The sequence below is a fragment of the Phyllostomus discolor genome, chromosome 11 (genome assembly GCF_004126475.2).
Source record: "Phyllostomus discolor isolate MPI-MPIP mPhyDis1 chromosome 11, mPhyDis1.pri.v3, whole genome shotgun sequence".
NCBI classification, from domain to species: domain Eukaryota; kingdom Metazoa; phylum Chordata; class Mammalia; order Chiroptera; family Phyllostomidae; genus Phyllostomus; species Phyllostomus discolor.
The window spans coordinates 66,376,829-66,393,234 of NC_040913.2; the positions used below are offsets into that span (position 1 = coordinate 66,376,829).

Sequence of the window (16,406 nt, forward strand, 5' to 3'; positions counted from 1 at the left end):
TGACCTGTCTTATGTAGTTCATTTGTTCTCAGGATTCATCCATGTTGCAGCATGTAAAATTTCATTCCTTTTTGAGGCTAAATAATAGTCCATTGTATGGACATACACTTTGCTTACCCACTCTTCAGTTAATGAGCATTGGTGTTATTTCTACTTGACTATTATAATTATGAGTAATGATGCTATGAATATTCATGTACAGTTTTTATATGAATGTATGTTTTCCTTTCTCTTGGGTATATACCTAGATCTGCTGAGTCCGTATTTACCTTTTTGAGGAACTGCCAAACTGTTTTCAGCAATGGCCACACCATTCTATATTCCCACCGGCAATGGATGAGGGTTCCCGTTTTTTTGACTTACATTTCCCCGAGGACTAATGATGATCACAATCTTTTCCTGTGCTTATTGACCATTTGTATATCTTTTTTGGAAAAATATCTACAAGTACTTTGCCATTTTTTAAATTTGGTTACCTTTTTTTTGTCAAGTAATAATAGTTCTTTGCATATTCTGCATACGAGACCCTACCATTCTGTTAGTTGTCTTTTTACTTTCTTAATCTTGTACTTTGACATACAAATGTTTTTAATTATGATAAAATCAAATTTATTTTCTACTGCTGCTCATGCTTTTGGTGACATCTAAAAACCATTGCCTAATCCACAGTCACAAAGACTTATACCTATGTTTACTTCTAAAAGCTTTATAGCTTTAGGTGTACAATCTGTTTTGAGCTAATTTTTATATACAAAATGCCATTGAGGTCCTAATTCCTTCTTTTCATGCAGATATCCAGTTGTCTTGACACAATTTGTGGAAGACAATTCTTTCTCCATCGAGTGGTCTTGGACATTTATTAAAAACCGATTCAACAAAAATTAATGAATTTATTTCTGGACTCTCAATTCTACTGTTGATCTACCAGTCTACATTTATGTCAGTACCATATTGTTTTGACTAGTTTACATTTTAATATGTTTTGAAATCAGAAAGTGTCTTTCAACTTAGTTGTTTTTTTTCCAAAAGTATTTTGACTCCCCATTTGCGGATCATCTTTCCCATGCCTGCAAAAAAGACCACTGGTATTTTGATAGAGATTATGTTAACTCTAAAGTCACAAAATTTTTCCATTTATTTAGGTCTTCTTTCAACACTGTTTCATGGGTTTTAGTGTTCGAGTCTTGCACTTCCTTGGTAAAGCTTATTCCTAAGTATTTCATCATCTTTGATACCACTGTACATGAAATTGTTTTCCTAATTTTACTTTTAGATTATTTATTGCAAGTATATAAAAATACAACTGATTTCTGTGTCCTGATCTTATACCAGTTAATCTGGCAAACTAGTTTTAGATATAAATATTGTGGACACTTTAGTTTTCCATATGTAAGATCATGTCATCTGTGAACAGGAATAATTGTACTTGCTTTCCAATCTGGATGTCTTTGTCTTTTCATTGTTTGCCTTACCTAGTTGCCCTGGCTAGAATATCCAGTGTAATGCTGAAGAGAAGTAGAAAAAATGGACACCCTGTCTTGTTCCTGATCTTAGAGAAAAAGTATACATTCTTTCACCATTGAGTATGATGATCCTTGTGTTTTACAGATGCGTTTTAGTAGGTGAGAGTTCCATGTTATTCCTCCTTTGAATGTTTTTAACATGAAAGAGTCCTGAATTGTACCACAGGCTTTTTTCTGCAACAATTGAGTTGATTATGTGCCTTTTTCCCTTTATTTTATTAATATGGTACATTATATTGATTGATTTTGATTATGCTGACCTACTCTTACATTCTCGGGATAATTCTCACATGGTTATGGTGTACAACTAAATTCCAGTTTTTCATATTTTATGAGGATTTTTGCATCTATATACATAAGGGATATTGGTCTATAGTTTCCTTTTCTTGTGTTGTCTTTGTCTAGCTTTGGTATTAGAGTGACACTGGCCTCATTAAAGGAGTTAAGAATTGTTCCTTCCTCTTCCTTTTTTTTTTTTTTTTTGGAAGAGTTTGAGAAAGACTAAGGTTACTTCTTTAAATATTTAGTGCAATTCACCAGTGAAGCCATCTGATTCAGGGTTCTTCTTTACTGCGAAGTTCTTTAGATTCTTGGTTCAATCTCTTTACTTGTTATACATCTATTCAGGTGCTCTGTTTCTCCATTGTCAGATTTGAGATTTTGTTTCTAGGAATTCTCTCAGGTTTTATCTATTTGGAGATACCTTCATATCTCCTTCACTATTTTTGAAAGACTTTTTTGTAGAATATAAAATTCCTGAATGACAGCCTTTTCCTCTCAGCTTCTTGAATGGACCATCCTACTGCCTGCTGGCTTCCCCAGTTTTTATGAGAAACCAGCTGTTCACATAATAGATGATCCTTTCTTTATGATGAAATTTGCCTCAACTTGAGGCCTTCAAAATTTTCTCTTTGTCTTTGCCTTTCTAGTGTGATAATAAAGTGCCTTACTGTGGATCTTTTTGAGTTTATTCTACTTTGAGTCTGTACAACTCCCTGAATATGTAGATAAATGTTTTTCGTCAAATTTGAGTACCACAGGTCTCACTGGCTCTTCTCATTTTTTCCTTATTTTTTTGTCCTGTTCCTCAGACTGGATAATCTTAATTAATCTATTTTCAAATCATTTATTTTATTCTTTCTATTTGAATTTACTGTTCAGCCCCATGAGTAATTTTTTTCATTTCAGTATTGTACTTTTCAACTCCAAAATCCTATTCTATTTATTCATATTTTGTGCTTTCTTTTATTCTAGAAAATAGCAATTCCTTATGCAAATATTTAATAAACTACTATTAAACGAGTGGTCATAAAGTTCATGTAGAGCTAATTAGAGATAATTATACATACACTTGAAGAAGTACAATCAAGTTATAACTTATTATACAGATTAAGGAGAAATTAACCTATGTAAAAACTGAAGAAACAAAAATTCCCAAATTTTATTTTTTTAAAATTTTTTTAAAAGATTTTATTTATTTTTATTTTTAGAACGAGGGGCACGGAGGGAGAAAGAGAAGGAGAGAAATATCAGTGTGTGTTTGCTTCTCACATGGCTCCCACTGGGGACCTGGCCCACAACCCAGGCATGTGTCCTGACTTGGAATCGAACTGGTGACCCTTTTGTCCGCAGCCCACACTCAATCCACTGAGCTACACCAGTCAAAGCCCAAATTTTAATTATATAAGTATATCAAACAAAGAATGCAGTTGCCTAAACTATCAAATTTTTATGGTAAATTATGATTTAGAATAAATTAAAGAGAGCCTTCCTAAAATTAACCAGAGTTAAATGAATATTTATAAATTTAGGGCTCAAAAGAAAACTGAGAAGTCAGATAACAATGCAAGTAAGAGAAAGGCCACAGACATCTTTGGGCCACTGAATATGCAAATCTTACCCAATGTTTTTCTTATATTAACAACAGATAACATATTAAATGCTTACTATCTGCCTGACTCAATCCTCACACATACACAAAATACCATGGAATAGGCACTGCTACTCTGCATATATGAAAGATGTGGAAGGCAAGGCTAAAGGAAGCTAAATTACTCACCCCAATACAGACCCATTTGAAACTGAGGCTCAACGTCAAACCCAAGTCACATGGTTCCAGAACCTGAGCTCCTAAGCTCTACCCCACAGAAATAAAGCAGATGAGCTAAGAACAAGGCACTGTGAAGTGGTAAAGCCCACTGACATAGCAGTACTAACCATGGCAGGCCCATGGCAAAAACATAAAAGACATTCTGTCAAGAAGGATTAATTTCAGCTCTCTCAAACACACTGCATTTTTTGAAAAATCCCACAAGCAAAACTAGTGAAACAAACAGGAACATCTGGAGTATAATACTAGCAAAAAAAAAAAAATTTACAAATCTTGAATTTAAGCCCCACCTAAACTCAGACCCTAAGCATCAATATCAGTAAATATAGAACCTTTTAAAAAAGATAAATTTATTGTAATAAAATGTTAGCATTCAGGTAATCTGAGGAAAGGGTACCTGGGAATGTTTTGTACAATTCTTTCAACTTTTTCAGAAGTATATAATTAAATAAAAACATTTAAAAATAAGTAACTTTCCAAAGCTCTGAGATAAGTTTATTAACTGACATTTGAGCTACTAATGCTAATACTGGATTCAATAGTCATGGATACATACTTAGTATTTTATCTTTAAACAAATTAAACCTGAAAGTATGTCTCATACATATTCCATAAAATAAGAGTTATTCAAAAAAGTAAAGCAAATTAAAGCAGAGTTTGCTTTTGTTTTACCTCAGTGAATCAATGTTCAAAAATAATAAAGAAAAACTCCAGAACAAGATCAATTTTGGAAGTTTGTGCCCAGGTCTCTCTACAATTTCCATCAACACTGGTTCCCACAATTACTATCAACAAAATAAATAAATAAGCTGAATAACACATAAGGCAGACAATAAGTAAAAAATTGGTGGTACATTTGAAACTTTTAAAAACACAGATGCCTATGATGAATTAGTAATCTAATTAAGGACCAGTTTAAAAAATCTGGTTGCTAGAAAATACAAATGAAATAATTTTCAAGAAACAAGACAAAAGTAGGAATCAGGCACTGAACTTAAAAAGGTAATTGGCTAGTTTGTGGCTTTAATCGGTAGCACTTTATATATATATATACACCCCCCAGACAACAATTCCCAACCCAAGCCAGGAAGAAAACCGGGTTCCTCAAGTCAACTGATCAGCAGCTATCTAAAAAGTTCTTATTGTCCTAATTCATATTATAATTAACATATTAATTACTGCATGAGGGAGGGGTTAAAATACAAATTTTTTATTAAATAAAAAGTATCATTTTTCATCTTTTAATTATCCTCGTTTTTAAAAGCTGCCTTAAAAGATGATTTTTTTAATTTTATAAGTACAATTTGAATGGATAATAAACAGTTAAGCCTCAAAACTAAAAAATACACAGAGCTTTTTATTTCTGATTGGTAAGTTGTTGAAGCTATTTCTCATAAATTTACATAGTAAGCATGGCCCATCATATACAAATTATAATATAAAAAGAACAATTATTTTTTCATTTTCTTAACCATAAGATCACTTAGACTCTTCAGCTTGTAAATGACAAATTCCTAAAACCCAGATCATTTTATTTAATGTGGTAATGGTCAGGGGATTTAATAATCATTATAAATAATCAATTACACAGGTTTTTAAACAGCTTCCAAAGTTCTCCTCATCCTGTAATTACAGAATAACAAAACTCAAATGAATCAAAAATGACATTTCGCTCTATCAAAGTGAAAGCATTACTTAAAGGATTCCTTATCACAAAAGTGATGGATAAAAACTGAATTGTTTAAGAATCAGTCTCCATTAAATCTTGAACAATTGAGTCTGATTTAAAATTCTAATTAAACAAACTGTATGGCACTTTCCAGAAATTTAAAGTTAAAGATTCATACATAACTATGATGAATACAAGGGATGCTTCATATAAAATGTATTTTAGCATATATAAAATCAGACTCCATTTACATAAATTTAACATAAGACAAAACTATACCGTTGGAAGTGAGGAAAGTGTTCCTTTAGGAATAAGGAAGAAGGCAGTGAGGGGAGTGTGGGCAGGACAGACATACGATGAGGATGCTGACAAGGTGCTATCTGGACCTGGGTGGCGGCTCATTTTGTAGTAAAGCATCGAGCATTACTCTTAGGATTTATGTACTTTTCCATATGCATATCTCAGTAACAGAAATTATAATTGAGCTTGGTGGTGAGAAATAGTACCAGTTAAGCATAAAAGTATATTTAAGTAACTGACACAAATCTAAAGGCAAAGTAAAACAAATTAAAATCTTAAAAAACTAGGCAATTTTTAAAAATTGGCTATAAAAATTTGAAATATAATAACATAGCAAAAGTTATAGAGATTAATTGCATGGCAGGAAAGAACCTGGGGGAGGTACAAAATTCTTTATCTTAACTTCAGGAGCAGATTTTAAAAAACTGGTTTACTCCTGACTTTAGCATTTAGAAAATATAGGTTAAAGAAAGCTCTGCCCTGGCCAGGTAGCTCAGGTGGTTAGAGCATCGTCCCAGTGTACCAACATTGCAGGTTCAATCCCTGGTAAGCACACATACAAAAGGTAACCAATAAATGCATAAATAAGTAGAACAAGTCAATATTTATTTCTTTCCCTTCCTCTCTCTCTGTTATAAAAAAATTTTTAAACAAAAAAAAATAAAGTTCTGAAAAACCTTTAAGTTTTTTAAACTAATGGTTTTTTTAAACTAATGGTTACCTTTAAATAACCATTAGTAAAATGAAAACATATATATACTACCTTTCAAAGCTTTCAATTCAGTTTTTAAAAAAAAAATAGCTTATTTAGCAAAAAGAACACAGAAATAAAAATATTTCTTCCTAATCTATCAATTCAATGTGCAATACCTATAAATATTAAAAAATTTGGCAGAATCAAAAGCTGATTCTAAATTCCTATCTAAGTAGAAATGTGCAAAAACAGCAAGGAAAACTGTGAAAAGAACAAACTGCTTCTATCGAATATGAAGCCATAACGCTATGGTTATTTAAATAATACTGATAAATAGCCAACAAAATGTAAAAATCAGAAAAAAAAAAAAAACTGTCCAGAAGAAAACTCAAGTGTATATGTGGTAAAACTAATATTTGGGGAGTTTTGTTCAAGACTATGATTCTTTGTGCTATTTTGATAATTCTAAGTCTGAATAATGTGAAAATAAAGTTAAAAGAAAAATAATTAAAGGGAAAAAGTACCATCATAGATACAAGTTATCCAAAGAGAGACAAATGCACAGGAAAACTGGGCAAAGAATATGAATAGCAACAGCAGAAGAAATAAAAATAATTAATAAATGTGAAAAACTGGTCCATCTCACTAGTAACCAATAAAATGCAAATAAATACCATTGGAGACGCCACATCTCATACATTAGATTAAAAACACTTTTATTAAAATTAGGTAATGTGAAATGCTAATGAGGGTGGAGGAAAAAGAACCGTAACAGAAAGCTAATGCTTGTCAGGAAAACAGCTAGAGCCACTCCAAAGCTCAAATGGCACGACCAAAATTTAAAGTATGCATTCCACAAACCCAGCAATCCCAACTCCCAGTACTTACCTTAGAGAAACTTATGAATATGCACAGAGAGGTACATACAAGGATGTTCATTTTAATAATGTTCATAAGGTTTAAAACTGCAAAGAACATGATCTCCATCAACAAGAGAGCTGCTGAATATATGCCCATACAATGAAATAATATGCAGGAACAAAGTACAACTATAATACTGACATGGAAGGAGCCGCAGGACATATTGAGCGACTTACACAATACATATGCATATATAGAATGCATTTATGTATTTCAAAAGCACCCACAAAATAATACTATATACGGTTTGGTTCTACTATCATGCTTGTTCTTTTTTAAGATTTTATTTATTTATTTTTAGACAGAGGGGAAGAGAGGGAGAAAGAGAAAGAGAGAAACATCAATGTGTGGTTGCCTCTCACACCCTGACACTGGGGACCTGGCCTGGCCTGCAACCTAGGCATGTGTCCTGACTGGGAATCGAACCACAGACCCTTTGGTTCACAGGCCAGTGCTCAATCTACTGAGCCACACCAGCCAGGGCTCGTGCTTGTTTTTAAAACAACTTATTACTGCACAATTGAATTGATAATTAGCAAACAATTTGTGCATAACACAAATTTCATTATTGCTTAAGAGCAATTTCATCCACAAGAAACTAGGTGAAAATAGCAACCCAGCCACATGGGAATCCACAAATTGCACACACAGACACATCTCAAGCCCACCGGTGACCTTAATCCACCAACATGTGCGTTGGCAGCCACTCCTATCTGTTCTACTTCAGACAGGCCTCCTTCAGCCCATGCCCACCGGCCAACAGCAGGACTTGTTCAAGGTAAATGCCATATTTATTCTAGAATTTAATATTTCTTAACTTAATGTGTTTAAAACTGTGAGACAACCTGTATTAAGTTCCTATACCTTTTTTAATTTAACATCTCTGATAAGGTTTTTGAGTGTGATGTCCCCTCATTCTACTTCTTGTCAGAAGTGCTGTGGTTTTTACTCTGGGATTTTAGCACACTGATTTTTTAAAGAACATATATGCTGCATTACAGCAAAACTAACTGTATTTCTTAGGTACATGTATGTACAAGTAACTTGCTTCATTAAAATTGTTAGCACCATAGTTAATTTAGTTTCATGTAATCATGTACAGCAACAGAACATATAATGCTGTTCTGCAAGGAAAACTGGACTAAGACTTAAGAGACCTAGTCCTAGCTCTGCCGCAACCTTGCTGTCACTAGTAAATGTGGGTAAGAGATTTGACTTTGCTGAGTTTCCCACTATTATTAATGGGATAACAATCACTAACCAAATATAGCTCCTCTGAGAAATGAAATAACTGGCTTTCAAAGCACTGTACAAAATATGCATGGCATTCAAATGACGTATGGTGGCATCACTGTTACAAGAGAACAGAAGTGACGGGGGAAAAAACGAGTAACTGAGTGCCCATGCTTCTTAAATCCCAGTCTGACACTCGAGTAGCATTCCTTACTTCGTGGTAAGTGTCCTCGAGCTCCCCGTCGTATATCCAACGGTAAAGGAAGCTCAGGACAGGATGTGACACTAAGCTGAGAATGTGCTGCACCAGGGACTTCATGTACGGGTCTCCCGTTTTTGTGTAGGCATGGACGGCTGAGGCCAGCTCCCCTCCTTTCCTTCCTGCGGGGGAATACATAAAAAACACACAAACTCAGACTCACAGTAGAAACCAGTAATTTAACACTAACCAAAATGGTCAAGTAATGAAGATAAAGCGTGTTTGTTTTCTTAATACCACTATGGACACAGAAAGAGTCTCCCCCAGGTTTTACACGTGTCCGAGTCCCTCATCCCTTCACAACCCTACAGAGTTTTTTAGTGGGAAACACTTGACTCGTTATATGATCCAGAACATGACTTACGATTTTTTTTGACTAAGAAACACATTAAGATCTCCACTTTATATTACAATCAAGTATACAAATAAATGTAAAAAATAAAAGCTTTATGATACTTACACTTTAATATTTTCTTCCTTCTTTCGATATAATATGCTCATCTCAACTCGCTGATTTCATAACCCATTAACTGGCTGTGACATATAGTTTGAAAAACACTACACTACACTACACTGTGATATCAGTCCCCCATGTCCTAGGAGCACAGCTCAGAATAGTGTATTGGGAGTGGCAGAAATCAAGTCCAAACTATAAGCACATGAAGAATTTCTTCTGTTAAGATCCATGACTTTATTAGAATGCTGGAGGATTTTAAGAAAAGGACTAACATGATCTGATTTTAATAAGCTTATTCTGGCACGTATGCCCAAAAATGGAGACAGGTGAGGCTGAAGACGGAGTCGGGAGCAGGTTATTGAATAGCACAGAGAGACGACACAGAGCAGGATTCAACAGGATCCTATTTGCGGACACTGGTTTGGGAGAGGCAGTGATTTGAGACACGGAAAGAATCAGAGGTATCAGTGGCTAACTAAACACTGAAAGAGATGGAGGGGGAGGACTGGGGAGAATATAAAGGAGGAGTCTGGTAGGAATCTAACTATGGGGAGTGCTGGTAATTAGAGAGAAAAGAGATATTTATTCATTGTGTTCAACTTCTTTTTTTGAGGGGGAGTGTCAGGTGGTTGGGAAGGCAGAGCACAAATGACATGATAAACGTGGGTTTCAACATGCTGAAGTTCTCGTCTTTACGAATCATTCAACAGGAGGACGGAAGCAGACAATGAGCCATGAACTATGGGCAGACAACTGCATCTCACATCTGATTCAGTCCTAACAATCCTAAGAAGCATGACTATTAGTGTCCCAATGTTACAATGGGAAAAAAGAGAAAGAGGTTTTGGCCAAGGCAGTACAAAGAGTGAGAGAAAAAGGTTCCAAAGGCAACTAGAGATACAGACTGAGAGCCTGGCAGAGGCCTACACCAGACGTGCAAACATGGGAACTCGTAACATATAGCCAGACATAGACCACAACCTCAGGAGGAAGGAAACTCTAGAAAAGACTGCTGACTGAGACATGTAAAAGAGGGATATAGATCAACAGCTGTAATACCTAAAACTATAAAAAGGGAGACAGAGAGAAATCTTTTAAAAACTTCTTCCTTCCTTTATTTCAATGAAATCCTGAGCTTCCACAACTATAAATATTGGGCCACATTGGTAACTTGCTATTTTCCCCCATAAGCTCATATCTATTAATTTGTATTTAATCAGCAGCTTATTTATGGCTATTAAGGCTACAAAACAGGCACAAAAATAAACCCAGATGATATTCCCTAAAACCTGCTTTCAAATGAAGTAGGTCCATCAGACACAAAACAACCTTGGCAGTGGTCCACCAGGGCCGCCAGAGTCTTCAGTCTTATCTTCGGATCATATGTCCAAACGAGGAGGCGCCGGAGTGTTAAGCTGCTCTCAAGGCCCAAATTCACACCCTGATCATCCTCTAACTGTAGCTGAAAAACAATAAAGATATAATGTGTAAGTTCAGGTCACTAAGTCAATCATTTCTTAATCCAGGTAAAGTGAATATGGAAAGGATTCTTATAAAAATGAAGCAAAAGATCGCTCTCTAGAGGAACAATAGTTCCTTCAAGCTACAACTGACCTGTTTAGGAGGCAGCAACTAACCTGAAAATTAGCCACTAACCGGCTCTAGGATACAGTGAAACTCTGTAGATATCCAGAACTTACAAACATATTATCAAACAAGTTTTTCTCTTATAAAAGTAATATATGAAAACACTTTAAAATTCTATGTAGCTGCCATTTTGTAACACTTCGAATCATGAAGAAATGAAAATAAAAACAAGGTCTTTACCTGGGAGTGTAAAACAGAGAGCAGCCGGTAGTATTCTTTGAGTTCCTGGTGCAAGGCGGCACAAAAGCTCTGTGTGGAAAGGAGCAAGCATGACAGAGGCGTTACACAGCGGCTCACTGGAGCCGCGCAGGCACACTGCTGCCAGACAAAGGCCAGGGGTCCTGCACGGCAACCCTCATTCTGTCAATCATCCACTAGCAGGTTTAACACCACAATACACACAGGGGTAGGCAAAAGTATGTTAAATTACCAGCCATAATTACCTAAAAGTTAAACCATAAAGAATATAAAATAAGACAAATAATACAAATAAATAATACAATAACTAATAAATAATACAAGACTAACCTGTTTCATCTACTGAGAATTGTAAACCTACTTCTGCCCACTCCTGCATATTTCATAATATTAGGGAAGCCTGTCCCTTAGCATGAACTTTGGAGAAATAAAGAACTGAGAAAAACAAAGTATGCTTTTCATAAAACTACTAGTGTTTTCACTTTAGACAACAATCTTTTATTTTAAAATTATGTCCCTTCTAAATTGATAGACTTAAAATGTAATTTTACTTAATGTTCTTAATGGAAAAAAATGTTAATTGGCAACTTAATACCAATTGTCCCCAAGTTTTGGGGTGGTTTTTTTTTGGTTTGTACTGCTTATTTTTCTCATCCATATTATTAAAACTTCTTTGTATTTCTCCAATCTTAAATGCTAAAAAGTGTCAAATCAGAATCTGAAAGGAGGACCTTCACAAAGTCGTATGACAAGAACTTTCTGAAATAAACTCTGGGACGTAAACCCAGAGATACTCAGTGGGACACTCTGGTTTCCAAGAGATCCTGGAACTGAACTTGCGAGACACAGAACCTGTTTTCCTTAGTATCAGGCTCTATACTTCTTCTGCTTAATTTAAGGCAATACATAATCAGTAATCTATAGGGTTATTTTCACTGTATTTAGGTTTTGTGGATTCTGATCTAATATAAACATTTTCCTCCTTAGAAGCCATAAAAAGGAACAGAAAACATACTAACTAATTTTACAGATTCAAAGGGAGCCTTACTTTAGTGGTCAGCTAAGCAATATCCACAGAGAAAACAACACGGCATGTTTTCGGACACAACATTTGTTTCTGCAAAACCTCATCCCCATGACCATGATAGACACATGCACAAACACATAGAAATTAAAAACCAAACTGCTCAATCAGTAGAAATAAATCATAATCTATCATTTAGAACAAAAATATAGGGAGGAGTATACAAGTCAGCCTATATAAGTAGTCTTCCACCAAAAACCACAAAATTACAATGTGAGGATTTCAGCAGCCTGTGTATTCACCATGAAAGGTTTCCAGTTAACTGAGGCTGCTCTCACCTTGGTTTATTAAAGTGCAAATATAAGACACAGACTTAGGAAACCCTATCTTCCTTTATAGATAAAATCTGTTCATTTAGTATGTCTAGAGCCAGGACACTGCTGAGTAAAAGGGGAACGATAACACTTACACTGGAACAGCAGGCACAAGTCAGCAGTACCCACGCTAACTGCAGCACATGATCACCCCAACCGAGGCACTCAGTGCCTCTTATCCCCAGCTAAACCACTGCTTCTTCAGTAACTACACAGTGCACAGCGATGACTTTAAACAGCAGAAAATGAGAGTGGAATGCAAAAAACTACAGAAATTACACATCATATTCTGGTCCTGTATCTGCTTCTACCAATCAGGACAACATGGACAAATCAATTAAACTGTCTGAAGTTCAACATTTATATCTGCAAAATGGGGATAATTACATTTGCCCTGCTCATTTTAGGGGGCTGTTATTAGAATCAAATGAGAGAAAAGGCTTTTAAATATAGTACTATAAAATACTACATGACATGGCTATAGTGATTATCAATCAACTTAATGAAATATCTATGTAATAGCTTATTTATTTTTCCTGTATTTATTTTGTGTTTGTTTTACTTCGTATCTAATACACTGAGTAGGATATATCAGTGGAATTTACATTCATGAAGTAATGATACAAGGACATGATAAAATGGTTCCTTTTGAAAAGGGAGCAACAACTTAGAAATGAGAACATGCTGTGGGAGGGATGGCCAATGGGCTCACCTGGCTTGAAACTCCACGTACCATTAAAGCCAGGCGGGGTCCTGAAGGCCTCACCAATTCCCATAGGCATTAAGGTGAGAGGGGCGGGTCCCTGACTCATCTAGCCAATTCTCTACACTGGTAAATGGTCTGAACAGCAGTGCTAGGTTTGGGACAGCAGCTTTCTAGGCACTGTCTCCTAGTGCTGAACACCTTGGAGATTATCATCATCTTACATATTAACATCACCTCCATTCTATATACACAGAAATTAAGGCCAAGAGGAGGTAACTTGTGCAAGTTGACATAACTATTAAAGGGTGAAGCCAATGTTTCACTTCAGAGCCATGCTGCTGTGCTGTGCAGTGCTTACAGTGCGATTTACTTCTGACTTGCTCTCCCTCTCAGTTATTTTTTTAAAGACTTTGTTAGAAATAATTACTGCCCAAGAATCAACCCGAGCGCAAAATCCCATTCTGCTTAACCACTAAAAGGACTTAGGACTCTGCAAACTCCACTGCTTCTTTGCTGGCCGCCTCCTGTCAGGTTGCAGAGGCAACAAGAGACAGAGGACCAGTTACGCTGCCCCAGCTATGACCACTCAGGCCAGCAGCAGCAGTTTCCGTCTCCAGGTTCTGGAGCATGCCCAGATCCACAGGACCGTGACCTAGCAAGCCCCCTCAGAGTGCTGTTTCTGTGGAGAGCCCCTCTTCTGAGCTACTGGATTCTGACAAACCTAACACCTTCTCTCTGCTTCCCAGTTTTACCTCTGTTTTAATTAGCATTTATATTTTTTTGCTTTTATGGTCCTCTAATAGCTATATAAACAATTTACTATATTAAATTATTTTTGTCAGTACCTATTGTGGTTTCTGTTTTCTTGAATGGATATAATAGTAAAGCTTCTTTATTTAGAAAGAACCTTCTTAAGAATTATTTTCATAAGCTTTTAAGTAAGTTAAGCATTTCCCAAGGCAAACAGCATTCCACATGTTCTAGTAATAATGAACAAACATACCTGACCTACAAGTCCAAACGAACGGTCCAGACTCCTCTGGTCTGTGTATTTTCTGATTTTATTGTGCAACCATCCCAATTCCGCAAGTCTGGCTGTCGTATCCCTCAAAGATTTATTTAGGTTTGCCTAAAAAGTAAATATATCAAGAGTTAAAAATTAACACTAGAATTTTAATTAATTTTCTCAACCATTTGTATTTTTAATATTATAATTCTTAGGCTTCAACACATTTAACTTACAAATAACTAATATGCCATCACTGAAGTGAAAATAATGAGATTCTAAAAAACAAAAAGCATCAGGTAACAGGCAGGGAAGCAAAACACCTACAAATAAATAAATAAATAAATAAATGTTAAGGTCAAGTAGCATGACCCCAGCAAGTGACTGGCCAGGGTCCCCCAGCATAGCAGGGACAGTCTGTGATGTCAGTCACCTTGGGAACAGCTCTGAGAGGTGCAGAAGGACACGTCAGCAAGAAGGGGCTGTGAGAACGGCACATTCTAGAATATGAAAGCAAAAGCAAGTAAAGCTACCTTATGTGGAAGCCAACTTCAACAGCAGAGATGTCAAGCCACCCCTGTCCCTCAGGTAACTCTGACATCAACATCACGGGATACAGAAATCAGCTAAGTGGGGTGGCCAAATAAGTGACAAAAAGGAAAGGAAGAAGCGCAAAGGGAAAGGATGCAAAAGGGTAAGAAAGGCTGACAAAGGGCCCCATAGTGAGATTACACAAGTCATAAACTGTATAGGGAAATATAAACCAGAACTTAATGGTGCAACCTGACTGGTACATACAACTTTTGTAAATCCAGCCTTCATTATCCCAGTAACACCTCACAAATTAATAGCTCCTATCTGGTCTGAATCACATTTATCTTTTCATTATTTTAGATGGGGTTTTAGTTACTATACCTTTCCCTCCGCTTTGTAACAATTCTCAGTGTTGTTCATCTTGATGATTTTGCCATCTATGCCCTGGAATACGTACAAAATGTCCCTGACAAGAGCTGTCTCAGTAACTTCCACAGTACCTACAAAATGGTTTTTATAAGAGAATAATCAGTGAAGAAGACATTTTAAGATGAAATATATCTTATAACACAATTAGTTCCAGATTATATACTTTCATTCAGACAAAAATTAAAAACTAAGTAAATGAGCTGAAGAGTATGAAGTTATTAGAAACAAGAATTTTCTGAAAAGGATATGGAAATCATGTGATTCTTCATACAAAAAAGTCTTTTAAAAAGACAATGCAATCTGTGGGAACTTAATATATAATCAAAGAGCAACACGAATAAATCACAAAAGCATGGATAATTATTTCAAATGCTGTTTGGAAAAACCAGCTTACTACACAGGCAGTGTACAAACCTTGGTCCATTCCCAACACCCATAAAAAGGAGTTAATACAGCAGAAAAGTTATTTATAATTTGCATAAACCTTGGGACAAAAGCTAAGTCAGAACTGAGGTGTTACTCAAAATAATGACAAGTAGACAGTGCTCAGAAATCCAAGATATAAGTGGGAGAGAAAGTGAATCAGAGTACAGACCGGGGATCAGCACCCTGAGAACCCAGACAGCACAGTCCAAAGGCGAGGACAGGTTGTTTTTCAGCTGTGGGCATAATATTCTATAAATATCAATAACATCAATTTGGTAGTAGTACTGTTCAACCCTTACCTATCATTACTGACCATTTTTATCTACTTTTTCCAATTACTAAGAGAGAGAAGTTCAATTTTCTAATTGTAATTGTGGATTTGTCTGTTTTCTTTGCAGTTATTTCAGTTTTTCTTTCTGCATTTGAAGCTCTGTCAATAGGTGAATATATATATATATATATATAGGAGCATTTCTTCCCAAGGAACTGACCCTTCCATTGTTATGAAATGTCTTTCTGTCTTTTCTAACATTCCTGCCACTGTCAACGTTAAATACAGCCACCCTGCTTTCTCACGGTTAGTGTTTGTAAGAGGTACTTTTTCCATCCACTTACTTTTAACCTATTTGTGTCCCTATATTCAAAATGTCTCTTGTGAACAGTGTATAATTATCTAAATAGCATTTGTTTTAATCTTTTAAACAAAATGTCTATCCCCATGAATTTATTGTAATTACCAATACATTTGGATTTAAATTTACTTTATTTATATTTTTTATTTATCCCAGTTCTTTCTTCCTTTGTACTTCTCCTGCTCTTTTGGAGTAATCAAATGTATTTTTAAGTCCTTTTATCTCTTAGTTTAGTATAGAACACAGGTTTGAAGACACAGGTTT

General features: G+C 35.6%; 1 protein-coding gene across 1 annotated transcript in view; it reads right to left on the reverse strand.

Annotated features, from left to right (window-relative positions):
* The window catches only part of TUBGCP3 (tubulin gamma complex associated protein 3), an 88,322-nt gene that overhangs the window by 43,380 nt on the left and 28,536 nt on the right, over positions 1–16,406 (reverse strand). Inside the window, exons 7-11 of the mRNA XM_028526403.2 lie at positions 15,037–15,155; positions 14,119–14,244; positions 10,994–11,062; positions 10,496–10,628; positions 8,665–8,831 (exon numbers count right to left, since the gene is read on the reverse strand). Of these exons, the coding sequence (XP_028382204.1) occupies positions 8,665–8,831; positions 10,496–10,628; positions 10,994–11,062; positions 14,119–14,244; positions 15,037–15,155 (614 nt within the window). The remainder of the gene's footprint in view (positions 1–8,664; positions 8,832–10,495; positions 10,629–10,993; positions 11,063–14,118; positions 14,245–15,036; positions 15,156–16,406) is intronic.